General features: G+C 41.5%; 1 protein-coding gene across 20 annotated transcripts in view; it reads left to right on the top strand.

Annotated features, from left to right (window-relative positions):
• The window catches only part of JAKMIP3 (Janus kinase and microtubule interacting protein 3), a 107884-nt gene that overhangs the window by 27502 nt on the left and 53553 nt on the right, over window positions 1-26829 (top strand). For all 20 annotated transcript variants that reach the window (XM_081189476.1, XM_081189459.1, XM_081189460.1 and 17 more), the window contains exons 2-4: window positions 10271-10562; window positions 13749-13981; window positions 18881-19378. In XM_081189476.1, the coding sequence (XP_081045602.1) occupies window positions 13847-13981; window positions 18881-19378 (633 nt within the window). In that variant the 5' untranslated portion in view covers window positions 10271-10562; window positions 13749-13846. The remainder of the gene's footprint in view (window positions 1-10270; window positions 10563-13748; window positions 13982-18880; window positions 19379-26829) is intronic.

Here is a 26829-nt window from a genome sequence, read left to right on the forward strand (position 1 = left end):
AAGTCCAGTCAAAGGCATTGGTTTGACATTCCTGGATCATTGGGGAAACGCCAGCTGCCTATTTTCTTTTCTCTATTGTGAGCTTTCAAAGGCTGTAGGACACTGTTTGGACCAGAATTTGTTTCCCGTTCCCCATTTAGTATTATAAAACCATTCATTTAAGAAAAGACGAAATTCATTCAAATTATTGAAAGCTTGTCAATGTTAGTTTGGCTAGATGTTGACTTGTTTTTCTTTCTGACACCCAGCTGTGTTTTGTTTCTCAACAGGAAAGAAATTATGGAGTTGGAAAGTTAAGTAGTAATTTAGGCTTATTCTTGAATTGTTTAAAATACATTTATGAACATCATTAGTGTCTTAGAATGTCATCTTTGTTTATATTGATTACATTTAATTACTGAGTCATTGATTTCAAATGAAAGGGCTGAATCTTAAGGGTACTGTAATTTGATGTATTCCGATAAAAGGGAGGGAGAGCTATGGATGTTTTCAGGGGCCGATGGTAAAATGCAGGCTGCCCTAAGGGCCCCATATTGGACAAGTGGTATCATTTCTTTTATCAAGAAACAGGGAGCGGGGATGAGGAATTTTAATTGCTTTGTTTGTTTTCTACTTTGATTGATTTGCTGTGTGAAAGAAGCCTGCTGTTTTATATGTTGTTGGTTTTTTCATTGCTCGAAAAGCAGACTAAGCCATTAGCAGATAATATTTTTAGTGAATGTAGGAGCCACTCCAGATTTTCAGATTTTTTTCAGTGGCCTCCAGGTTGGCATGGATTTTGTTATATATTTTCCAGAGGCTCCAACAGGTAGGCACATCTAGTCCAATCCCCTGTAATGCAGTTTATTTGTCCCACCTTTCCTCTCCAATAGGCCCAAGTGCTCATTTGAACCCATGGGCCTTACGCTCTAGAGCAGCCTTTCTTGAATTTGGATCCCCAGATGCTGTCTGACTACAACTCCCATCATCCCTAGCAAACAGGACCAGCACTCAGGGATGATGAGAGTCATCCTTCAACAACATTAGAGGATCAAAGATTGAGAAAGACTGCTCTGGAGTAACAGAAATCAAATCTTGCTCCATCCTCTACATGACAGCCCTTGAAATATCTGAAGGTGGCAATCGATCACCTTTTAATCATCTCTTCTCTAAGGTAAGCATACCTGGTGCCTTAAACCTTTCCTCATAGGACCAAGTCCCCGATTTTCTTGTCATCTTTGGTGCCCTTCTCTGACCGCATTCCAATTTGTCAACATTTATCTTTAACTGCAGGGTCCAGGACTGGATGCAATGATAATTATGGTGGCAATGGACCATTAGTTTAGAGAATGCTCTTCACAAGGAGGTCTACCTGGCGTCACCCTTGTCAGCATTCTGGCACCAGGGAAGGACGCTTTGGTTTTTACAGTGCAAAGATGTGTTCTACAAGAACATTCTGCATGATGATAGTAACTTAGCATGGTGCCAAGATTGCTCCTATTTCCAACTGTAGATTGTTCTAATTGTTCTTTTTATTAAATCCAATAAGAGAGTTTTAACATAAACATCTAGGACTCTGTTGCTCTCAAGTCCTGTTTCCAGGCTTTCCGTTGGCATCTGGTTGGCCACAGGAGGCTGGAGTAAGTGGGTCTTTGGCATGATCCAGCAAGGCTTTTCTTATGAGTGAGATAACTATGATGAAAGGCACCATGATTTCTTCGATATGAAGAGAGGCAGAGACAAACAGAAGTGAGAGATGAGGGGGAAGGAAGAATCTGTGGCAATGTGGACTGGAGAGGCTGATTGGCATAGAGAAGCACCATTTGGCAAGTTCTGTGGCTCTATTCCAGGTCATATGGTCATAGGGGATCCTTGCATGTGGCTCTTAGGGTGTTGGTACCTTGGCTGTCCCTGATGCACAGCCATTCATCTGGAGCTCACACCTTTGAAGTGCTCACACTCTACTGTGTGTTGTGCAGTAGCTATGCTTGGCAGCACAGGAGCCCCATAGCCCTCTGTCTTCCACATTAATTCCACAGCTAGCTTTTTAGCTTCAATGGGTTTGCCCTAATGCAAACACACAAACGCACACACATCTACAGAAACAAATGATTCTCATCTAATTTACAAAGCTGTACATATTTCATATTTATTATATGCTTAATGAAAACTGCTGGTGAGCAATGCATTACTGTAAAAATGTACATATATTCGCTAAATGGATATATTGTTCATTTTCCTGTCTGAAACAACTGAGCCTTGGGCTGAGACTTCTCGCTGTTTTACAAGAAAAGAAACAGCCTAATTAAAGATATCTCACTCAGGAAATTGCATGTTTACAATTTATTTAATAAGGGGGGGAAAGACACTAAAACAATATTGGCCTTTCTGTGTAATTCACGCTACCTACTCTCTCTCTCTAAATTGCCAGTAGGATTAATAATATGCACTATGTAAATGTGCATAATGTACTGGGCAAACATGGAAAATGTACCATTCCCTGGTAATTATACATTGCTGGAAGGGACAATAATTACCTATCATGAGTGACAAAGTGCTACAACCTAACAAAACTGCAACCTATGCAAATGTGAAACTAAGTGCTAAGTAAGATGAGCCAGAGTATTCCTCTTATTCTTAGATGCTAACCCTTTGTTTTAATAAGTCAAAGAAATACAGAGACCTGGAGTTTTGCACGTTGTTCAGAATACAGGGAAAGGACAGCGCCCCACCTCCCAAATTCTTAGCTACAGAGGAGAACCAATTTGCTTAAATTGTGCATTGTGAATATTTTGATGGGCCCTCCTAACTTTCCCCAAGAAGTGTAGCAGCTCTGCATATGCTTCCACACTCGTATGGGACTGTTCAGTCTACTCCTTCATTCACTTCAATAGGGGGATAAAATCCATACATGGAAACTGTGGCATGCCAGAACGGGAAGGCCCTAACAGGGTGCCTCACATGTAAAACATTCCTGGAACATACTAGTGAGCAAAAATGAAATGAATCTCTTCTATTATTATGCATATCCTTTATCTGCCACTACTCAGAGATTTAAAATATCAGTTATAAAACAATCACTTTTTCTTGCAACATTGGGAACCTCTCTGGTGCAAAACCACAAACAACCAAAAAGTAACTAGAAATTTGCAGCTCTTGTATTTCATGGCCCTACATTTTTTTTGAAACTGCTCATGTGTTTAATATCTGCCAGCTGAGGGCTGTAGCCCACAAAAGCTTATGTCTCAATACATCTGCCTGTCTTTGAGCTGCTACAAGACTCTCATTGTCTCTGTTAATCATACATGTAAGATGCCATTCCAGTTTTCATCCTTTGGCTATCTTCGGCTTCTTATGAGCTATACCCTGTACTTATTCTGCACATGTGTGCGCATGCCAGAAGACCTATTCTGATTGAGCAATGGGGGGGGGGATCTGTGGCTCTAGAAACAAACTTAGTACACACTTATTGCCTCAGGGTGCCTGTCAAGAGCCACTGCTGCTGCTGCAGAGCTACTAAAGTGGGAAGGATAAGTCCCTGGAGACTGGTGCCATCAAAGACCAAGGCAATAAGTGTCCCCTGCCCTGATTTCTGCTCATCAGATACACAGGAACTTGCAAGGCTATAAGTTCTTTTGCTTTGTTTCAATTTATTTTGCATTTAAGTCTTTTGCAGAAGGGTGAGGAATCTATTTGCAGTTCTGCAAATTTGAGTAGATTTTGAAGAAGAACAGCTGGGGATTTATTTATTTTTTTGGTAGAAAATTCAGGTCATTCAGGATCAAGCACGTGTCTTCCCAATCTGTTGTGGGCATGTGCTAATCCTAAAGAATAACTTTGACTAGACTTTCACCAGGACAGATTGATTGTCAATTATGTTATCTTAAGAAAGCCCTAGATAAGGGAGGCAGCACAGTCAGTGAGTTTTTCTGCACTCCCAAAGCAGAATTCCCAATTGTTTTGTTAAGCATTTCTAGCAGCTAGTTAGACCATGATACTTTCGATTCTTGTTTGGTTATTTATTTCAAGTATTTGCAGACCACTTTTCAGAACCCTTTTACACAAAGTTATTGGATGTACAGTACGCATTAAAATAGAAGCACAATATTAATGTATAACTGAGAACCAAGTGCCAAAAATAGAAAATGGATCCCCTCTGGCTGCAGTGTGCGGAGTAGCCATCCATTCATTGTAATGTGGTCATTCATAAATGTTTAGCTATACTAGAGGCAAGATGGATTGATTTGACTATGCATTGGGGAGAGAGATAAATCCTAAAAAAGGACACTATGTCTAGCAACTTGCACTAATAGAAATTCATCAAGACATTCTTCCCTTCAAAGCAGTGATTTATCAGGGGCAGAGAAATTAGGGATAGTAGGTACATGTGTCCTTTCTTTTAGTAAGCATCACAGCCTGTTAAGTTTCACTTGAACTCGGGACATCTAATGGCAGCTCCAGAAATAAAGCAATTGGTATATTTAGTCAAATATATATTCCTGATTTCTTTCTCAAACATATCCCCTGCTTGCTACTCCACATATACCCAGATGGGAAATGCCACTTTAGGAAGCCTGCTATAGTTATCAGATATTAAAGAGTACACAGATTTGCCTTTTGTAAAAATGCTTTTTTTGTTATTTTGAAGAAAAGAAAAGGAGGAGGGGCAATCCTTGAAGTAAAATACATGTTAAAGGTGAAGGTACCCCTGCCCGTACGGGCCAGTCTTGCCAGACTAGGGTTGTGTGCTCATCTCACTCTATAGGCCGGGAGCCAGCGCTGTCCGCAGACACTTCCGGGTTACATGGCCAGCGTGACAAGCTGCATCTGGCAAGCCAGTGCAGCACACGGAACGCCGTTTACCTTCCCGCTGGTAAGCGGTCCCTATTTATCTACTTGCACCCGAGGGTGCTTTCGAACTGCTAGGTTGGCAGGCGCTGGGACCGAACGATGGGAGCGCACCCCGCCGCGGGGATTCGAACCACTGACCATGCGATCGGCAAGTCCTAGGTGCTGAGGTTTTACCCACAGCGCCACCCGCGTCCCTTAAAATACATGTTAGCTATTAATTAATCTGTTGGTAAAGGCCTTTTTATTGGCTGAGTTGCTATGTTCTCATGGAATGCGCACAAACATGATATTTTGTAAATTGTAAAAAGCACACACACTTATCTAACTTTTAAGGAGTTGTCTTGTTCACCACTTGATAACATGCAATATCATGTGATGCCTTTTATACGTGTGAGCAAGCACAGGTTGGTTGTGGTTGTTATGGTAGGCATCTCATTAACTCAGACGTTATATCGAACAATGCTGCTTTCTCCCACTTGTGTTCTGCACAAATCCCCACCAGGTATCAGCTCTGCTGTTTCAGGGGATCTTCTTGATGGTGAAATCCATTAATCAAATGGGTATTGATTTTTCACTCAGTTGGAGCCAGATAAATCTAATTTACAATTCAAATGCTGACAGACTTGAAGAGCAATTTTTAAATGGGTAGCATGCAGTGGACTATATTCCATGCAGTGGACATGACAATATTCCATTCTTGGCAGAGTGTCGTTCTGGATGCCTTATGAGAGGAAACGTCATTTTCTTAGAATATTATACAAATTCCTGGCAAAGGAGATCCTAGGTAAAAGACAACTGCGGAGCTTGTTTTCCAACTTTTACGAAGCTGACCTATGTTGGGTTATGCAATTTTATATAGATGAAGTCAAGGGATGGTGAACGGGCTCAAAGCCATCCAATGAGCTTTTCAGCTGAATGGGAGATTTGCAGCCACTTCTCCCTGGTGTGACTCAAACACTCTGCAAGCAACATCACAATGGCTCTGCACAGCATTCACAAGCATAGCAGCATGTCTGAAATGGCAATTTGCCCTTCTACCATAATGTTCTTTTCTTCCTTCCATGAAAGAAACTCTTCAAGTAGACATAGTTCTATGATCATTTGCTATTGCTCCCCATTAAAAGCTCCTGCAAAATATCCCACTCCTGTAAACTGTCCCTTTCCTGATCTCACTTACTGTTTACAGTCATACAACTTCACCCTTAACTGTCCGCAATGGGTCTCTTAGGGTTGTATTCTGTCCCTAAGCTAAGCTATTCAACCTTTACATGAAGCTGCTGGGAGAGGTAGTTGGGTTTTTTGCAGTTAGATGCCACCCAATTACCCTGGCACTCACAATGACACTATTTAGATACCCATTCGAGAGATGGGGTGGGGTTTTTTTGGAAGTTGCTGCAGAATCTTGCCTGATATATTGTGTCCTTGAGTGACTTTTCAGGATTTATTTGTACTGATATTCTTTTATTGCAACTTGTTGCTACCTGCCCCAAAGTCTTTGAATTAGGGTTGGGATATAAATAGTCAAATAAATATTTGAGTGTAGATTTGTGCATCTGGCACACAGGCCTTTCACTTGAATGTTGATTTCCTTTTCCCACCTCCTGCATGTAGCCTCTGTACTTTGCTCCAACTTCCATAATTTTTATTTCATTCATGGAAGTTGAGGAATTCCCTTTCTTGATGCAGAACACACACCTAGCCTTGTTTTACAATGCCATCCTATGTGCATGTTTACTCAGAAGTAAGCCTCCTTTGTGTTTGTTTGTTTGTTTGTTTGTTTGTTTGTTTGATTTAAAACATTTCCACCCTGCTCTTTAGTCAAAAAGGCTTCCAGTGTAGCTTACAAGATGAGCAAAAAGACGCCCCTTGTCTGCAGGCTTATGGTCTACAGTAGAAGACACACAGCAGGGAAAATAGGAGGGAAGGGAGAAAGCAAACTCAGGCACCAGATTGTAAAGTTTTAGTTCAGTGGAAACTGAGAACCAAGTAAATATATATAGGATCAACGCCTTTAAACGAAGAGCAAATATAATAGCTATGTCTGCCTCCTATTAAGGTTATTCCTCCCCCTTCCTTTTTTCCATTTATTACCTGCAGACAGGATATAACACCTTTGTCATTTGGTGAAGCTATTGCACAAAGTGGGCTTGTGAAATGCCTTGATGGATTTGCAGGAAAGGATTGATCTCCACTTAAAGGCAGGTGGCAAAAAGAGTGAATCTGACTCAAGGCAGTGCTGGGTGATGCATTATTCATGCCGCCATCTTTGACACAATGTGAGAGGCATTATCATATACATAATGTATTTTCCCTATTGCTGAGAAACGTACTGTTTTGTTTGAATGTCCTAAGGGGTAATACTGACGGCTGGCTAGGCTCCCTCCCTTGCATGACTCATTCTTATTTCTGTAAAATGAATTATAAGTGGAAATTGAGATAGCAGAGAAATGAAATTGGACTACTAATAGTTTGCTTGTGGTGGTCTCTTCATTGTCCAGATCTATGTAGGCTAGGTTTGTCAATGAAAAACTTCTCAAGAGAAGTCTTGCTATACATTTCTGGAGTTTAGTCATGGCAAGTCTCTGGCATGTGGCATCTGGGAGCAATATTTTTTTATTGCTGGCATGTGTCCACCAGTGTCCAGATGGCTTTGATTAATCATCTATGAGCGCAGACATGCACAAACAAACAAACGGCACTTTCATTCTTCATATATAACAAAGCTGAGGCTTGAAGGAGAGAAAACAAAGTTACGCGGGGGGGGGGGGACGGGGGACAAGAAAACACCAACTCTTTCATAGCTTCCAACAATGCTTTCCCCTGTATGCATAAAACTACATGTCCCCTATCAGAAAGATGCTTGCAGAATACTTTCCCATTTTCCTACAATTCTTTCTCCATATCTTCTATGGCTGACAATGCTGAATATTCCCATGCCAAAATCTGGAAACATGTTTTGGTGCAGTTTTTCTTGTGTCAACACCCAGAGTTGCGCTTCTTGGAAGAACGACGGGATGTGGATGTAATAAATAAGTAAATGAATATTATATCTCTATCTTGATTCTTGAGAACCAGCAGAATGTAGCTTTATGGGTTTACTTCTCATTAACAGAGGGGGTGTTTTATGAAAAAGAAAAATTGTGGAAACCCAATGCATGCAGTCTTAGATCACTGTTATTATATTATTATTATATTATTATTATATTATATTATATTATATTATAATCTTAATTATTATACATCAGCAGGTATTGTACATGGTGATATCCATGTATTCTCTCATTATATTCCATTCCTTTGCAAAAGGCTTAATTAAAGAGTTCCATATTAATCTTTTTGTAGGAGTCCACCCCTCCACCCACTCACCAACCAGGCATGCTGCTTAGCGAATGATAGGAGAAGCCAATTTCCTTAGTGGAAAATCTCATTATACAGTTAACATGTTTCTCAGCTTCATAATACCCTCTTAACATTGACTTTCTTGTCATTGTAATTGTGTGTGCCGGTATGAACAGGCAGGAAAAGAAATCCATTTTACGTTCGTCTTTATTGAGTATAACAAATTCGCATTCACATGTTCTCCAGGCCAGACGCTTTCAAGCATTAAACAATGGGGGATTATTAGGAATTGAGTTTCCTGCATTCTGTGCTCATCGGGATGCACCTAGAATGCACATCATTGTATATCTTATGGTCAGTTTCTTAACAGAGGTTAAGCCTTCCTGCATAGGTTGAAGATTCGGGGCCTGGCTTTTTGAGGAAAGCATCTGTAATGTTTGTAAGGGATCCATTCATTGGTCCAAGCCAGTGTTTCAGAAAGCCATGGTTTAATAGCAGGTCAGTCTATCCCAGGACTTAACACTAGACTGAAAGGACAAGGAGGATTCTAGCAGCACAAACAAGACCCTGCTCATGGTTGTAGAGAAGACAAGAACCTGAACATTAAACTCTACACCTGCAAAGCTTATTTTACATCCATTGTCTTATTCCAAAGAGCCCCAGACCTTCTCATTATAATATCATCCATTCTATTCCAAGTCTAAAATTAATATTCCCATGAACCTGGAAAAGCACATTTCTCATTGTGGTTCTGGGGAGCAACCCAATTTTTCATACAGAATCATAGACTCATAGAATCTTAAAGTTGGAAGGGACCCGACTCCCTGCTGTGCAGGAATTTCAACTTGATCATACGTGAGAGATGGCCATCCAACCTCTGCTTAAAAACCTCCCAGGAAGGGGAGCCCACCACCTCTCGTAAGAGTCCGTTCCACTGCCGAACAGCTCTTACTGTCAGAAAGTTTTTCCGAATGATATAAGGAGATGTGGCAAACTAAGAAAATGTCAATGGAAGGTAAGTCGGGAAGTCTGTGTAAGACTAAGGTATGACTTGTATAGATGTAATATGGAAAATGGAAAATGAATAAAAGGAAAAAAGAAAGTTTTTTTCTGAATGTTTAGTCAGAATCTCCTTTGTTTTGATTTAATTGTATCATCTCTATGGAGGAAACAAGATACAGTGGTACCTCGGGTTACTGGTGCTTCAGGTTACAGACTCTGCTAACCCAGAAATTGTACCTCGGGTTAAGAATTTTGCTTCAAGATGAGAACAGAAATGGCGCCATGGTAGAAGCAGGAGGCCCCATTAGCTAAAGTGGTACTTCAGGTTAAGAACAGTTTCAGGTTAAGAACGGACCTCCGGAACGAATTAAGTTCTTAACCAGAGGTACCATTGTAACAGGAAGCATATGTATAAAAATGTCAGCATGCTTAGCAAGTCAAGGGGCAGCTTGTCCTTTAAATACCACTGAGAGTCATGCTTTCTCTCTAAAGTTTGTCACAGCCTGGTATTTCCCAGTGATGGGCACTGAATATCAGTTGATGGGCAGCAGATGACCTCATCCTATTCGAATTGTCAAGCACCTGGGATGCATTTTGAGGACAGACGAGGCTGTCAGCAATTTCTCCAGCCCGAGCGACAGTGTGTGGGTGAAGTGTTGTAACCGTGTGGATTTGGCTACTGAAGAGCTAGTTTTACATTTCAGGATGTTAGACTGATGCTGCTTTTTAACAAGCAATGCCTGCCTGCTTGCTTGCTTGTTTCTGTGCCCCTATCATCCCTGCATTACTTGAGCAGTGGTACATTAAGAGATTGTGACATCATAAATCTCCACCACTTGCCCCTCTTTTTCCTCCACAAAGGAGGGAAGCAAAGGTGCTTGATCAGACTATCTAATCCTGCATCCTGATTCCAAGAGTAGCCAGCCAAGTGCCTTTGGGAAGCCCATAAGCAGGGCCAAACATTGTTTAGGAAAAGGGGAATGTTCCAACGAATACCATTTCAAATGTGTGCAAGGAAAGCAGACACTGAGTGCAATTGAGTTATTCTGTGCAAATTTTGTAACATGTGCTTTGTTTTCTTTTGCTTTGCTTTTTCAAGGAAGAACACAGGAGTCTAGAGATTTCAGCTGGGGCATGCAATTAAACAGCACAGAAGGAAGCCGCATCTCTCTGACCTATTAATGGATCATCATGGCTGGATATAATCTGACATTCTGAATGGCCTTTCCCGGCATCCTTTATGTTGCTATGAATTGAAGAGTGTTCCCTCTATTAAAAAAAACAAAACCCTGAAGTGTAATTAGTGGCCATGAGAAAGGAATCCGGTCACATGCTGGTGTTTTGCTGACAGCTTGTGCAGCAGAGGGATTTTCTTCCCATCAGAAGGCAAGGTAAATAGCAGCTTGCTTAGAAAGAAGAAAGCCTTTCAGTGTGGTCCATGTGGAATTGCAACTCATAAAGTAAAAACTCTATTTTCATTCCTGAAATTCTCATAAACTTGAAGACCACTGGAGGTCATCCCACCATTTTCCAGTTCTTTGTGTCTTTCTTACCGTGCTTCTGCAAGAATGGTCTTGATGAAACTTTATTGGATAAAGCTAGCAATTGCAAACATGAGTGTAATGGATGTTTTGATGTTCCTGAGAAATGAAAATGGCATGATGATTGTCCTTCAAAAAGTGAAGGAGACATTCACCTTGGCAGAATTCCCTGGGAAGAGGAAATGACTACTAAACCACCCAGGAATTGTAGCTCTGTGAGGAGCATAAAGGTCATTTTAACAACTCACAGCATCCTTAACAAACTACAGTTCCCAGGATTCTTGGGGAGATGTCATGACGGTTTAAAGTGGTATGATACTGCTTTAAATGTATAGTGCAGATGTGTCCTAACTAACAGCCCTTGCTTCTGGAAAAGTATTTTGTCTTAAATACTCATACTCCCTGTCCTGCATATGTATCACAGAGAGAGCCAAACAGATATGCTTAGTTTCACAAATGCTCCTTTGTCTTTGGGTATGCCTGTTATAGTGAAAGTGGCTTATGGGCTGTATCATCAGAGACAGTACTGTAAAGGCACAATTTCGCCTATAAACAACTCAGTTTGAATTGTTATCACAACTGATTAGTATGCACATTTGTTCAATAAATATAGGCTTGATTTGAGTTAGTTATTTTAAACAGCTTTTCCCCACTGGTGAATTAAATACTTTTAATCAATGATTTAAATTGCCTTGATTTAAATCAATGGTTTAAATCTAGCCTGTCATAGGCTGATGAGAAATCAATAATGTGCATGTATTTTTGAAAAAAAATCACAGCTAATGCACCAACCAATATTGCAGTAATTCACATAACTCGTACGTTATCATATGGCTTGATATGTGATTTGGGCGAATGTGGGTGTGCAGAGAAGCAAGCCTGTATCTCCTACTCTTTATGACCAGGTGGTCAGATATTTTATGGAGTCACTCCCAGAGGCTTTGAATGGCTGGCCAGTGGTGAGGTGATGAGATGTCATCTTGCTGGGGTGGGAAAGGGGATAATGATTTGGGGTTGTCATGAAGCATTCGCACAGACATTCTGCTGCATCCCCAAACTCATTCCGCAGTTCATTTTTCTATTCATTTTCCATACGAGTTAGTGTTGGACAAGGACCTGGGACAACAGGATTCAAATTCCCACTCGGCCATGAAGCCTAGTGGGTGACCTTGGGCCAGTCACTATCTCTCAGAGTAAATTACCTCACAGGATTGTTGTGAGAATCAAATGGAGAGGCAGATAAGTGTGTTGAGCTCTTTGGAGGGAAGGTTGATGATTACAATATATTTTAAAAGGAATAATAATAATAATAATAATAATAATAATAATAATAATAATATATCCCACCCATCTGGCTGGGTTCCCCCAGCCACTCTGGGCGGCTCCCAACAGAATTAATAATAACAAAAAGCGATAAAACATCAAACATTAAAAACTTCCCTAAACAGGGCTGCCTTCAGAGGTCTTCTAAAAGACAGATAGTTGTTTATTTCCTTGACATCTGATGGGAGGGTGTTCTATAGGGTGGGTGCCACTACGGAGAAGGCCCTCTGCCTGGTTCCCTGTAGCTTCACTTCTCGCAATGAGGGAACCGCCAGAAGGCCCTTGGCGCTGGACCTCAGTGTTTGGGCTGAACGATGGGGGTGGAGTTGCTCCTTCAGGTATACTGGGCTTTTAGGGCTTTAATGGTCAGCACCAACACTTTGAATTGTGCTCGGAAATGGGCGGATAAGCTTTCCCACTCCACCAATTAAGAAACCATACCAGAATAGGGATGAAGAGGGCAGCTTGCACTTCACCAAATAACTGCAATGGCTCTTTAGAGTATCTCATATGGTACTTCAAAAAGTCTAATGTATGGTTGGACCTTCTATGTGGTGCCACCATGTTTTCTAAAACACACAAAAGCTGAAATTGCTGACCTTTCATTGGCAGCTGAAGCTATTCCTCCCAGTCTTTGGGGAAGGGGCTGAGGTTTTGAACCAGCATGTATTTTATCACCCACTTGATATGTAATTGATGCTGTGTTTTTATTGAACTATTCTTTGAATTTTGTCAGGTTTTATGTTAGGTGATGTAGCTCCACCCTAGGATGAAATGATGATGAGTGGCTAAGGAAGAATCTGCAAAGTTGCTCTAGGACAGCAATTCTCAACCTGTGGGTCCCCAGATGTTGTTGGACTACAACTCCCATCATCCCTGAGCTCTGGCCTTGCTAGCTAGGGGTGATGGGAGTTGTAGTCCAACAACATCTGGGGACCCACAGGTTGAGAAAGGCTGCTCTAGGAGAAGATGTATTGCTACCAATAAGGAAGTAAATAGAAGATGCACAATCACTTAAAAGGGGCTTCTTTCTTATGTCAATTGAAGTATCAATAGGAGTATAGCATCTAGATCAAGGGAAGTAATAGTGCCACTGTATTCTGCTCTGGTCAGACCTCACCTGGTGTACTGTGTCCAGTTCTGGGCACCACAATTCAAGAAGGACACTGACAAACTGGAACGTGTCCAGAGGAGGGCAACCAAAATGGTCAAAGGCCTGGAAACGATGCCTTATGAGGAACAGCTAAGGGAGCTGGGCATGTTTAGCCTGGAGAAGAGGAGGTTAAGGGGTGATATGATAGCCATGTTCAAATATATAAAAGGATGTCACATAGAGGAGGGAGAAAGGTTGTTTTCTGCTGCTCCAGAGAAGCGGACACGGAGCAATGGATCCAAACTACAAGAAAGAAGATTCCACCTAAACATTAGGAAGAACTTCCTGACAGTAAGAACTGTTCGACAATGGAATTTGCTGCCAAGGAGTGTGGTGGAGTCTCCTACTTTGGAGGTCTTTAAGCAGAGGCTTGACAACCATATGTCAGGAGTGCTCTGATGGTGTTTCCTGCTTGGCAGGGGGTTGGACTCGATGGCCCTTGTGGTCTCTTCCAACTCTATGATTCTATGTGCTTTGGTCCCTCTCCAGCTGAAACACCTTGTATTTTCTGCAGACTAATGATGGGACTCCCAACTGTTGATCTTTCTCTTATTTTGCAGATGAATAAGAAAATGTCGTGGAGCAGAATCAAGGAATAGGCGAGAGCAGGAGGTCCTCTCTGCTTGGGATTCTGCCCCTCTTGCCACGCCGTCTCACAATGTCAAAGAAGGGTGCCAGCTTTCGAGCTAAAGGAGAAAGACCGGATGCCTTAGCTGCTTTGCAAGCTGCTAATGAAGAGCTCAGGGCAAAACTAACAGATATTCAAATAGAACTCCAGCAAGAAAAGAGTAAGGTGTGCATCTTTTTTCCCCCCAGCACTGCTAATCAAAACAAAAGCCATCCTGTTTCCTAAACACGCCCACTTACAATGTGATGGCGAATCAGGAGGCAAAGCCATCCCATAGCTCTTTTCCTGTGCCAGGAAAAAACACACCACACCATGCAATTTGGTACACTTCATCACAGTACAGATGTGTGTTTTAATAAGTAAATGCACTTCTGAAAGATAGCATGTGGATTAATAGATTAGGTCCTTCTTTGCAATGGAACATAAGCCTTGGATCTGTAAATTGAGGAGTTGATCATGAAAAAAGAAGATGCTGCAAACATTAAACAAGGGTCCTCTTCTTAATATACTCTTGTGGAATGAAGCCTGAAGGTTGTTTTAGATCTTGTCTTCATACGAATGTGGGTTTTGATGCATTATTTAGAGACTTCTCTAATTGGTCCCCTATGGAGGCAAAAGCAGCTGTACTGTCAGCATGTACCATACACTAAGAAGCAAAACTGCCAAGAAGGGGTGGGGGACGATGGCATAAATCCATATGCAGTACACATTAAACAAGCTGATCTGGCAATTTCTTTTGAGCACAATCTAGCTTTTTTATGCGAAAATTAAATTAATCTTTGGTTACCGTGTGGGTGACAGCTGGAGCCTGCATTGGCTTTTAGGGTAATCTACCAAATCTGAAGACAAATTATATTTTGTCTACACTTCGCTTTGCTTGGAAACAGGGTTGCAGGCAATTAAGTACTACTCAGGGTGAACCTGCTGAATTTTATGTTGACACTACTGGAGAACAGTACTGATGATGAACAGATGTCACAGGCAATGTTACATAAATGGCTCTTAATGTACTTAAATTCAGATACGTTGATTATTTAAATGTTAAATTATAAATTGAATTACATAAATGTAGAATAGACAGAAATATATGGCTGTGAAAGTTTATGCTTACTAGTAGCTGTAAGTAAATATCTCAAGTTATTCTAACGTAATCCAAATAAAACAATATAAAAATAGATAGGTTTAGGCATGGAGTTCTGTTCGTGGAATGGGCCACCCCTGTCCTCTCCTTGTGTACCATCAAATTATTCTCTGTGCACCCTAAAAATATTCTCTGAAGGGCACCTCAATCCTCTGGAGCAGATTTTGATGATGAGGGGGTCTTCATGGGAGAGGCGTGGAGGGGGAAATTGCATGGTGCAGCTGGTTGCGCTAGCAGAACAAAAGTGTTGAATAAGACTCATTTTATATAAGGTAATATCAAAATAAATACTTTTCTACATGGGTCTCCCACTGATATGAATGAACCCAAGCTACTCATGTTCATTAATTTCAAAGGATCTACTCAGAGTAGGGCTAATGATGGCTACAACCCTTGAGTTTCTTTAAATTTATGTATTTAATTTTGGCTGGAATAAGTGAGGCCATATTTAGCCATGGCACATTTGCAGTAGCACAAATGGATGCCTTCATCTGTGCCAGCTGCAACAAAACATGTCTCTCCTGTATTGGTCTGTACAGCCACAGCAGTCGCTGTAACTCTCCAACAGTTTACTTCAACTCCAGAGGGACACTCCTCCATTGTCTCCTGAGACATCTGGATGCCAGCTATTGAGCCAATACTGAGCCAACTGCACTGGCTAACAGGCCACGTATTTCCACATTATCCTATCTAGGCACTCAGGTCATTCATGGAATCATAGATATGTGTGTGTATACTGTACACACATACACACACATTTCCACTGTTTCTTTCTTCTATGTAAGTCCACACATTTTTAAAAGCTTCATTCCAGGTATGATGGTTATAACCCACAAATGCAAGCCAGTCCAGACTTTAGTATTGATTTTATTTGATGTTACCAATCCATCCCAGGCAACACTGCAAACTAAGCACTGCAAACTAAGCAGTCGGTAATGAAATATAAGCAGTATGCTAATGTTAGACGTGGCCAGCATGTTGCTAATATCAGCTGCAGACAAGCAATTACAGCCAAGGGTTCTGAATGGATGGCATCTCTTTGTAATTCATTTCTAATTAGGAGATTTAGTGTTTAGTGTTACTCCAAAATTCTTGTGTAAATCACACATCGGAAAACAAGCCCAGAAGCATTGCATTATTGAATCGCTTGTACAGCAGCAGCTTTATTCCTGGGAAGACATCATTAAAAGAAGGCCATTTGTATATTGTTCAAAAGTGTATGTTTGCGTGCTGTCCAGGCAGGACATTTTTATTTGTTCTTTACTTCCAACGCTGCATAACTAACATTTTAAAAACCACTGAGCAAGCACAAAGCTGTTTTAGAATCATAGAGGGAATACTTAGGGTGGTCTGGTCCAACACTGTGTAATGCAGGAATCTCAAAACACAGTCTCCCATCCAGGTTGAAATCATACCGGATCCTGCTTAGCTTTGCAAAGGGGTTGGAAGATTTTATTGCTATACCACTACTCTGAAAATGGTTTGGGGATTTTTAAATTTAATTTGGTAGCTAAGAAAATTTGTAACATGTTAATTTTAAGGGACTTCCTGGTGGGTATTAAGTCATTTACAGATGGTGACTCTTTAGAAGCAGTTTGCTGGGGGGCGGTGGAGCCACGCCACTAGCTTCCTTGCAGGATCAAAGGGGCGGGGAGGTCAATGTGGTGCAATTGTACTAGCAGAAGTACTGGATTGTCTCTGCGAGTGTGTTTCCACCATGCCAGGCTCCCTGCCGCCGTCTTGCCCTCCCAAGTGAGCCACCTTCTGGGAAGCTAGTTTAGCTGCTGCACCCCACCCAGCAAGCTGCTGTTGTGTTTCCTGTGGATGGGTGCTCCTCATACATGCAGCTTTTTTTCTTCTTTGTATTATCCATACAACATCATTGGCATCAAAATGGCAGGCCATACCCCCCTACACACACTTAATCCAGATTTAACAGGGAGGACAGAGGATTCAGTCAGTAAAAAAGAAAAGAAAACCTGCTATCAATTGTGATACCTGAATGACCCTTTACAATATTAAGTCCCCATTTAGTAAAACCCCCTTAGTAACTGGGGGTGTTTCCAGACTCCCCCTGTTTTGTGGGAGGGATTTAGGCTTGTGCAATTAAAGTGGAATAAAACACTTTGTTGCCCTAGTTCAATCAATCCACTCTTTTGTTTAATAACAAAAAAACCAAACCCCCCAACCTTTTGAAGTTAGGAAAGTGATGGAGAAACATGCCGAAAAATGTGGAATGAATGAATAATGTGGATTAATGAATGATTAACAGGAAGACATGTAAGAACCCTGTAAGCAAATCAGGATGAATGCTCAGTGCAACTGGACAGAGTCTAACCACCGAGTAAGCTTTGTGCAACCCAGTTAGGATGAATGCTGAATGAAGGAGCCCTGGAAGTAACTGGAACAATGTCTGTTGGATCAGTTGTGTAATAATAGCAGAGTATCTAAGAGCCAAGTAACATGGCCACTGTTAAGTAATGGGGCACTGAAGTGGAAAATGGGGCGAGCTCATTGACAGTCTTTGCTTTTCAAAACTCTGCTAAACTCACAAGTGTCTTACTTTTGCCAGCGGGTGATGCTTTTAGCTGGAATTGTTGCCTTGAAGAACTCAAAAAAAGCATTCAGTGCAAAAGTTAAAAGACCAGTGCAAAACTTGTGCTTACGTGAAACCTGAAATGAGCTGAGTCTCTGACTTTTGCGTTAGAAATTGGCAGGAGGTTGGTTCAGAGAGACTCTAGTTGTTTTGCTTTCACTATAAAGGGTAGGCAGGCAGGCAAGAAGATCAGTGAATTATTTTAAAACTTTTGAGAAGGAGAGCTAATCCAGCCATACCAAAACTGCTTTTGTCAGCTAATTTAAAAGGGTGTGTGCCTTGCTTGGTTTGAATTATTGTCAGGCCTATCTGTGTTGACACCCCTGTGTATGCATTAGCACGTTACCAAGAAGTGCAAAAATACAATGCATGCAACCAACTTTTAGACATGGTAATTGTGTATCATCAAGGAGAAGCATGCAGACGGCTGTTGAGAAACTTTGGTATTGTGAATATTCCTGTCCTTATTAAAGTTTATTAGTGCAATAAAGGCCCCCTTTTAATTCCCCTTCGTCCATGCAGTGTTCTCTTCCAACTACTGTTGTCCCACACTGTCTGCTCACTAAATCCAGGGATTCTCTATGCCTTGGAAATCTGAAAAGGAGAGCTACATTAATTGCATATTGGGATCTCAAGATTTTTAGAAGGGGGGCAGTAGTTGGAGGTGAATGCCACATGGACGAGAGGAAATTAAAGAAGGCACAAAGAATCCATATTAAGCCAAGGTATGGACGGGCCCTAATTTTAATGTGTAAGTCACTGTAGAAGAGAAAGGGAGGTATTTTCCTTCCCTCCCTTTGTCTACATCTTCCCAGTACACCCAGTGTGCCCGGTGTCTGATGGGAAATGAGCCCAGGATTCAGTAGGAGATGGAGTTTTTCAGAGTGGTGGAGAAACTTGTAATGGAAGGACTCCATCTTTCCTTATCCACCCCTGACATGCTGCATTGTCAGGACTATGAGCAACTCTAACTTTTGGTGGGATTCTAACATGGGGGACAGGATTAACCCCTCCTTAGGGGTTGGACTCGATGGCCCTTGTGGTCTCTTCCAACTCTATCATTCTATGATTCTATGATTCCCGTGCGCCATGGTTCTGATCTAGCTTGTGCCCCCCACCCTGCATAGCTGATGTTGCTAATAGGGAGGAAAAAACCCAGGCAAACTCACTCATTTAATCTTACACCTCTTTTTAACCCTTAATTGGTGATAATGAAAAAACACTTGCTGATTTCCCAAAAGCTGTCTTAAATATGTCCCCCAACATTTATTGCTAGGTTATAAAATCCATCTCAAACATACCGTGTGATACTTTCTTTATCTTCTAGGTCAGCAAATTGGAGAGGGAGAAAAATCAGGAAGTGAAGCTGATCAAAGAACACGAACAGCACAAAAACACAGTGACTGTAACGGAGCTCAAGGCTAAACTTCATGAAGAAAAAATGAAGGAGCTCCAAGCTGTTCGCGAGGGACTTTTAAGACAGCATGAAGCTGAGCTTCTTAGAGTCATAAAAATCAAAGATAATGAAATTCAGAGACTTCAGGCCTTACTCAATGTTGTCCGGGATGGGACGCCTGATAAGGTTAAGACGATGCTCTTCTGCGAAGCAAAGGAGGAGGCCAAGAAGGGATTTGAGGGTGAGAAAACCAAAATGCAACAGGAAATTTTGGAGCTTAAGGGGGCTAAAAAACAAGTGGAAGAAGCTTTATCTGTGGTCGTGCAAGCCGACAAAATCAAAGCAGCAGAGATACGGAGTGTGTATCACCTTCACCAAGAAGAGATTACCAGGATAAAGAGAGAGTGTGAGAGGGAAATTCGCAGATTGGTATGTGCAAATTTCAATCATTCTGGCGGTTTTCAGCAACAAGGGGAAGGGAACGAATGTTCTTTCTGTGTTTTCGCTAATAAACAGTTCAAATTCACTGTGACGAAGCATCCTGTATTGGGGCTAATAATCCGTACAGACTTTCTGATCCTTCTGAGGTTTATCCAGCACTAATGAAAATGTCTAGGAGGAGGTTGTCTCTCAAAGATACGCTGTGCTGTCAGTTAACAGGGTGCAAGGTTTTGATCCAGGCTGTCTCTTGGTCTCTTGCCATGCCATCTGTTTAAATGACCATTTTAGTTCCCCCAGGAATCAACTTCACATCAGTACTGGTTAGTGGGCAGTAGGTTGTTCTTTTTTAAAAAAAAGTTTTAAAGCTTGAAAAATAGTTATGTGCTAGAATCCAAATACCGCATTGTCTTTCTGCTGGTAAAGGGTAAATTAGGAGGAAGGAGATGACGTTTCTTTTCCAGGTCACAACCAGCTTTGCAAATTGCTGTGCATCTCTACTTATCTACCTTTTCATAATGCTGCATTGTTACTGAGACATAAAAGACTTCTGATGATTGTAGAAGTATAAGGTGATCTAATTGTTACTAGCAACCTTTCTCTAGGCAAAGGGGTATAGGCAAAACTTCAAATATGACAAAGTGATCACAGCCCAATGCCATGTGTAGGAGGCCAATGATTTAAACCCTTGCTTTACAGTACAATTCTAGGCATGCCTGCTTGGAAGTAACTCGCACTGAATCTAATGGAAGTTAGATAAGTGTGCATAGGATTACCGCCTCTTCGACTTAAACCACTGAATATACATTTATGCCATTTCAGCAGGTTTTTGGGGCTTTTTTTAAACGTATAAAGCAATTATCTTTAGCCTGCATCTAGTCATGGTTTTTTAGCCTGTTTTCATACGTAAATGTCTCCATCTGGCCTCATCATATACGATTTGAGTTGCACAGTATTTCCCAGACAGAAGTGCTTTCCATGCAGGAAAATACACAACATATAAGTTGGCCCGTACACAGTTTCATTTCCAGGATAACATATTTGTATTATAAATGGCTGTATTTTGCATATAAAGCCACTCTAGAGATGGTTTAAATTCTCACTGGATAGCTCCGACTTTGCATGATAGCTTTCAATTTTCAATTTTATTTCGACAGTTGTTTGATTCCCCCCCCCCAGTTGTTAGGCGGTTACCAGGCATTCAGAGAGCAAGGCCTTTGTGTAGTCTTATGTTTTTCCTGCTCCAGCACCACATCTACATGTTACTATGTGTGAATTTATGTTTAACACTCCCGTGATCACAATGAAAGCTACACTTAATGCTTTCTAACACCATTAGTGGGAGACTAGTTGCAGCAGCTAATTATTCATAGTAGATCAATTCTTGATGTATAACTTCAGCTGATTTATTATGCTCAGGGAGCTTTTTGCTGTTTTCCATGATAAGGATGACAATGACAAATGCACCTTCAGTTTCATATTAAATGATCTGCTTTTCCACAGTAATAGGACCTATTCTGAAATATGCAATATCCAGAATGGATACTTTCTTTTCCAAAGTAAAATACATAACTTTACTTGTAATAGAATGTAAGCCTGATAAGTTAAGTTTAGTCATGTTAAATCCAATGTTGTCCAATTTGTGGGGTTCAGGAACATTGGGATCCTATACCAAGGGATAACTGTGACCAGCATCATATCTTTCCTTCATAGTCAAATACATTGAATGCTCTTTTTCTGTTTGGAGATATCATGCAACTTGTGTGCACACTGTTCATTGAAAGCACATTCAAGCTTAATCTTTCCCTCAAAGAATCCTGCGCACAGCAGTTTGTTAAAGGTTTCAGGGGATTGTAATTCTGTGAGAAGTAAACTACAGTGCCCATAATTCCTTGAGGGAAATAATGTGCTTTGAATGTACTTTAAAAGTATAATGTGGACAAAGTCTAAGTGGAAATAGTATCTATAGCATTCAAGGATGCAAAGAAACAGCTTAATTGTTCAATACCAAAATATAGTTTTATTTTACTGCAGTGTATAGTTAGTAACATTGTAACTAGGGAGACAGAGTAGTATAATGGTTAAATGTACCTGGATATGGACCTCTCTTTAGCCTTCATGGCTTGGTGACCTTGGGCAAGTCTCATTCTCCCATCCTAAGTCATCCTCACAAGGTTGCTGGGAAGGTAAAACAAGGTAACTCCCTCAAATACCACGAGAGAGAGAGAGAGAGAGAGAGAGAGAGAGAGAGAGAGATGAAAATGGAATAATACCTTTTGAAATGAATGGAAATATCCACGTGAATGGATGGTCCAATATGTGAGCCGATAGTTCACAGAGCTCAGTCACAACAGGTGTGATTGCTGATGCTCCAACCTACAGCATATTAAGGAATTCAGCAGTTGCTAGAAGATGTGAGTTACTTCTGGATATATTAGACTGATCACACAAATGGGTGTCTTAGTGAAGTGTCCCAAGATATTTGGGGAGGCACAATTAAATGTTACATGCAAACACATATAAATGTAGCCTGTCGGTATCTCTGACCTTCACAAACACGTACTTAAATTCAAAACCAGTTTAGAGGGAGAAAGGTGTGATTTGGAGAGGGAGGTAGCAAGTGGGGAAATGATTCTTCCCCAGGCTCGATCACCTTTTCCCAAAGTAATTTTTCAAGCTTAAATGAACATGGGAAGAGCCTGCTGGATGGTGCCAAAGAGCCATCTAGTCTAGCGCTCTGTTCTCGCAATGACCAACCAGATGTCCACAGGAAGCCTGTAAGCAGAACCTGAGTGAAGCAGCCCACTCCCCACTTGCAATTTCAGGCAACTGGTATTCAGAGTTGTATTGCCTCTGACAGTGGAGGCAGGACATAGCCATCATGGCTAGTAGCCATGGATAGCCTTATCCTCCATGAAAAAGCCATCAGACAACACTGTTACATGTTTGCATGCAATGTGCATTTTAGCCTTGGCTCTTGGAGTCTAATTAAGGTAAAGATACCCCTGCCCGTATGGGCCAGTCGTGTCCGACTCTAGGGTTGTGCGCCCATCTCACTTAACAGGCCGGGGGCCAGCGCTGTCCGGAGACTCTTCTGGGTCACGTGGCCAGTGTGACAAAGCTGCTCTGGCGAGCCAGCACCAGCGCAGCACACGGAAATGCCGTTTACCTTCCCGCTATAAAGCGGTACCTATTTATCTACTTGCACTTAGGGGTGCTTTCGAACTGCTAGGTGGGCAGGAGCTGGGGCCGAAAGACGGGAGCTCACCCCGCCGCGGGGATTTGAACCGCCGACCATGCGATCGGCAGGTCCTAGGCACTGAGGTTTTACCCACAGCGCCACCCACGTCCCAGCGCCACCCACGTCCTGGGTAAGCAAGTCTAATTAGAATGGACCAAATTAAGATATTGGAGGATTCCTGCAAAACCCCGCTAGCCTTTTTCATTTTTACAGTAACTATCTGACTCAAGTGAACATTTCAGCTCTTGCCATCTGTAGGACTCATGTTTGGGTCTTTTGTAGGGAACAGCAATTGGTGGAACACAGAATTCTGTTTATAGTAAGGGACTCAGTGGTTAACTTCTGCTAAATCCAAATATAGCTTTCCTCTCATATCTTACTGCCTTTCTCTATACGTGCAGCTTTTCCCAAATAACCATCCCCACCCTTCTCCTCCCAACCTCGTATAGTGTGAATATTTCCAAGCAAAACATAACATAACTTGATTTTGGATGTTTGATGCTGCTCCATACTGGCTCATATCTTGATTTCAACCCTAGCACTTTCCTACCAGGCTGTGGGTTTAAATCTTGCTTACCCAGAGAAATGATAAAAACTAAGAGTTCTCATGAGAAAAGCACCACAGCTAATGTTCACCAAGGGAAATATTAACCTATTAGACAGAACAGCTGGTTGTTAATCAAGCAACAAGGTGACATTTTCATGTTAACATCCTAAGCCTTGGATGAGACCCACATTTTGAACATTACATTGAACAGTACGTGAGAGTTATAGGAAAGAAAATAATGTTTTGACTGACAAAAAAATGCTCTAATATATTTTAGCAACATCACAGGTTAAACTCTGCCCAAAGATCTATTTGGCTTGCTGTAGTCATGTGATTGTAATGTTTTCTCTTCCTCATGTCAGCCATAGACTACCACAAATTAATAGCAGAGCTCTGCTCAACAGGAGGCAAATTAATCCCCAACAGCAAACACTTTAATGCCAGAGTATTTACTATGCTTCAAGATCATGAAGCCATATGTCTTTATACTTATAATATAACATGCTATTTTGCAGATTGATACAAAATAACAGGAGCCAGAAATCTGTTAGTTTTATTAACTGGGCATGTTTCCCATCAACCACATGATAAGATGCAGGAACTCGATATCAGTACTAAAGTGGACTAAGTACTGATTCCAGAAACAATAGCTGTGTTGATCTGCAGTAACAGAAACCGCCATGTGATCCATGGTACCTTAATGTCTAACAGATTTGACTGTGGCATGTGGTTACATGGGCAAGAACCTACCATATTGGCCCAAATATAAGCCACACATTTTTCCAAATTCCTTACGAGGGCTGTCGGGAACACAGGGCAACGGCGCCCGCCCCAACCGCTGCTCCCAAGCCTCCCCTGAACCGCCAAGAAGGGGGCGAGGCTGCTGGCAAAGGGGCATGGCTCCCCCTCCCCAGAGAGCAGCCCAGGAGCGTGGGGCAATGGCACCCGTCCCATCTGTGGTTCCCAAGCCTCCCCCAGGCCGCCAAATTTTAAAGGTGCAGCTTATATTTGGGTGTGGGTTATATTCGGGCCAATACGGTACTTCCATTTCATGCAGATGACAAAGGTAATCAATACTTATGAAAATTCATGCCACAATACATTTGTTTGTCTGTTTATAAGATATCTCGCTTAGATCTTGTGTAAAACTCAGCAAAGAAAAGATTGGAAAAACAAAATTGTGAGCATCATTTTTTTTTATTGAAGTTTTCAACAAGCCCCTGTGCCACCCCCCAAGTATTTGTGGAATAATTACTTGTTTAAGTTATTGGGAATAATTAGTCCAACTTTGTTGCATCACCAGCATCTTATTCTTAAAAGTTGTTATTCACTTTGAAAATGTTAGAAAATATGATTCGACAAGATATTTGCATTTTGGATTTCTAATAATTTATATATTGTATTGTCAAAAAATCATTAGTAGACCCTTCTCTCTTTTGCTGGGTGTAGCAGAACTCAAAACAGCTGCATTAAACCCCTACTTTGCATTGAATATGTAACCTTTGATCACACTTATGGTTCTGCAGTTGTCAAATGTGTGCTAATGCATTCATCAGAGCTCTTCAAGCCTTTCTAGTATCTATCCTTTGGAGAAAAGTTGCAAGCATGAATACCACATTTGAGGAGGGGAAACACAGCAAAAGAATCCATGACTTTGAAGGCTTCTCCTCCCCACTTAATAAGCATACCCTACATTCCCAATCTCTCTGCTTCTCTCTCACACACAGGTGTGGAGCATATCAAAGAGGGGGAAAAGACCCTTCTAAGCCAAGGCTAGCCCAAGACTTTTTGCTGCCTGAGGCAAAGGCCAAGATGCTATTCCCCCCTGCCCTATCCCATATATAAAAATCAACCAGACTGAAGGCTTTGGGACATTACTTTCACCTCAAATACAATGCTTTTTAATGATGTCAGCTCATTCTACGTGGGGTGTCATCAAGTGTTTACATAGAGTGGACTCGAGTGTGTGTGTGTGTGTGTGTGTGTGTGTGAACAAACCCACAAAGTGCCCCACTCTGCTTCCAGCCAAAGGGTTGGAAAGAACAGTTTTCTGTTGGAGGGACTTGGAAGTTTCGTGCCAAATAATCCCAACCTCTGGAGAGGAAACACAGTTGTGATGGGCTTCAGAAGCCCTCCTGAAGCAAGCACACAAGTGGGAATGGTACCTGCCCTTTGGTGCAAGCTTGGATTTGGTAAAGAGAAGCAGGATATCGTCCCCTTCAGAGGTGCAGAGAAAGATAAAGTTCTAATTCAGGCATAGGCAAACTCGGCCCTCAAGATGTTTTGGGACTACAACTCCCGTCATCCCTAGCTAACAGGACCAGTGGTCAGGGGTGATGGGAACTGTAGTCTCAAAACATCTGGAGGGCCGAGTTTGCCTATGCTTGTTCTAATTAATTACAACAGGAGCAGTGTCATGGTGGCTACAGATGTTGGGTGACTACTAAGGGTTGCCCAAATGTTTGGACTTCTGCTTATAATCAGAAGTCGATCAGTGAGACAGGTTGAGTGGGTGCTCAGCCTCTCTAACCATACTTTTAAAAAAAGTTTAACTAAGATGAGCTCAAGCAGCTCTTTATGGGATGAGTGTGGGGGGGGGGGAGATTACAATAAATTAAAAGGTGTATCAAGAAAAGCTGGATTCTTTGACCAGCATAAGAATGTGTAAAGCCTTAAATAATTTTGCTGTGTTTGCTCCCTTGGAGAGTCCCAGCATTCCCGGAGCTTTCCATGGGCACAGATTTGCCACTGGTGGCATTTTTAGACATGTCATTGTAAGCCTTGGATCCTTTAGATACAAAGCTCCTTCATGTCCTCGACATGCCTATATACTGTATTGGGCTTCCAATGCATACCAGCCTGGATCTGCCATAGAGGTTTGTTCTCCCATTGCTGCCAATGTTTGGGAAAATAGTTTTGAAAAAACAAGCCAGAAAGCTGGTCGTGTGAAGGTAAACACACACACACACACACACCAGCCAGCTTTTACCCTGGGTTGAGCAAACTGGCAAACTCTGCTAACCTGGAAGAGTTACCTCAAATTGAGAACTTTGCCCCAGGATGAGAACAGAAATTGTGTGCTGGCGGCGCAGCAACAGCAAGAGGCCCCATTAGGGAAAGCATGCCTCAGATTAAGAACGGTTTCAGGTTAAGAATGGACCTCTGGAACGAATTAAGTTCGTAACTAGAGGTACCACTATACAAACCAAAACACTCACTTTGCTCTGAATTTTGCAGTTCAGTTCTCTTCCCCCCCCCACCCCCCACCAGCAATGTGTTCAAAAAAGTATATTCTAGGGTGAAGTGTGCATGTAAATGTTCATGTTGGTGAAAGTAGCATACAAAAATGCACTGTATTAGGGGGAATTGCTTGCAAAAATGTGTATATTAGGCAAAATTGCATACAAAGACTTGAATACTAAGACAAATTTTCATGAGGACTCCACTCAGCATTTTCTGCTGCAGTGCTCCTATTCTTCTTGGCAAAAGACAATGGCTAGTTTGGAAAATAGACAGTGAAAGAGGTACATATAGTTTTATTTTTGTAAAATTACAGTATACAATATACGATACGATATGATATGATACGATATGGTATACGATATACGATATCTTTATTGTCATTGTCCCATACAGAACAATGAAATTGAAAAT

This window comes from Podarcis bocagei (genome assembly GCF_964188305.1).
Source record: "Podarcis bocagei genome assembly, chromosome: 4".
NCBI lineage: Eukaryota > Metazoa > Chordata > Lepidosauria > Squamata > Lacertidae > Podarcis > Podarcis bocagei.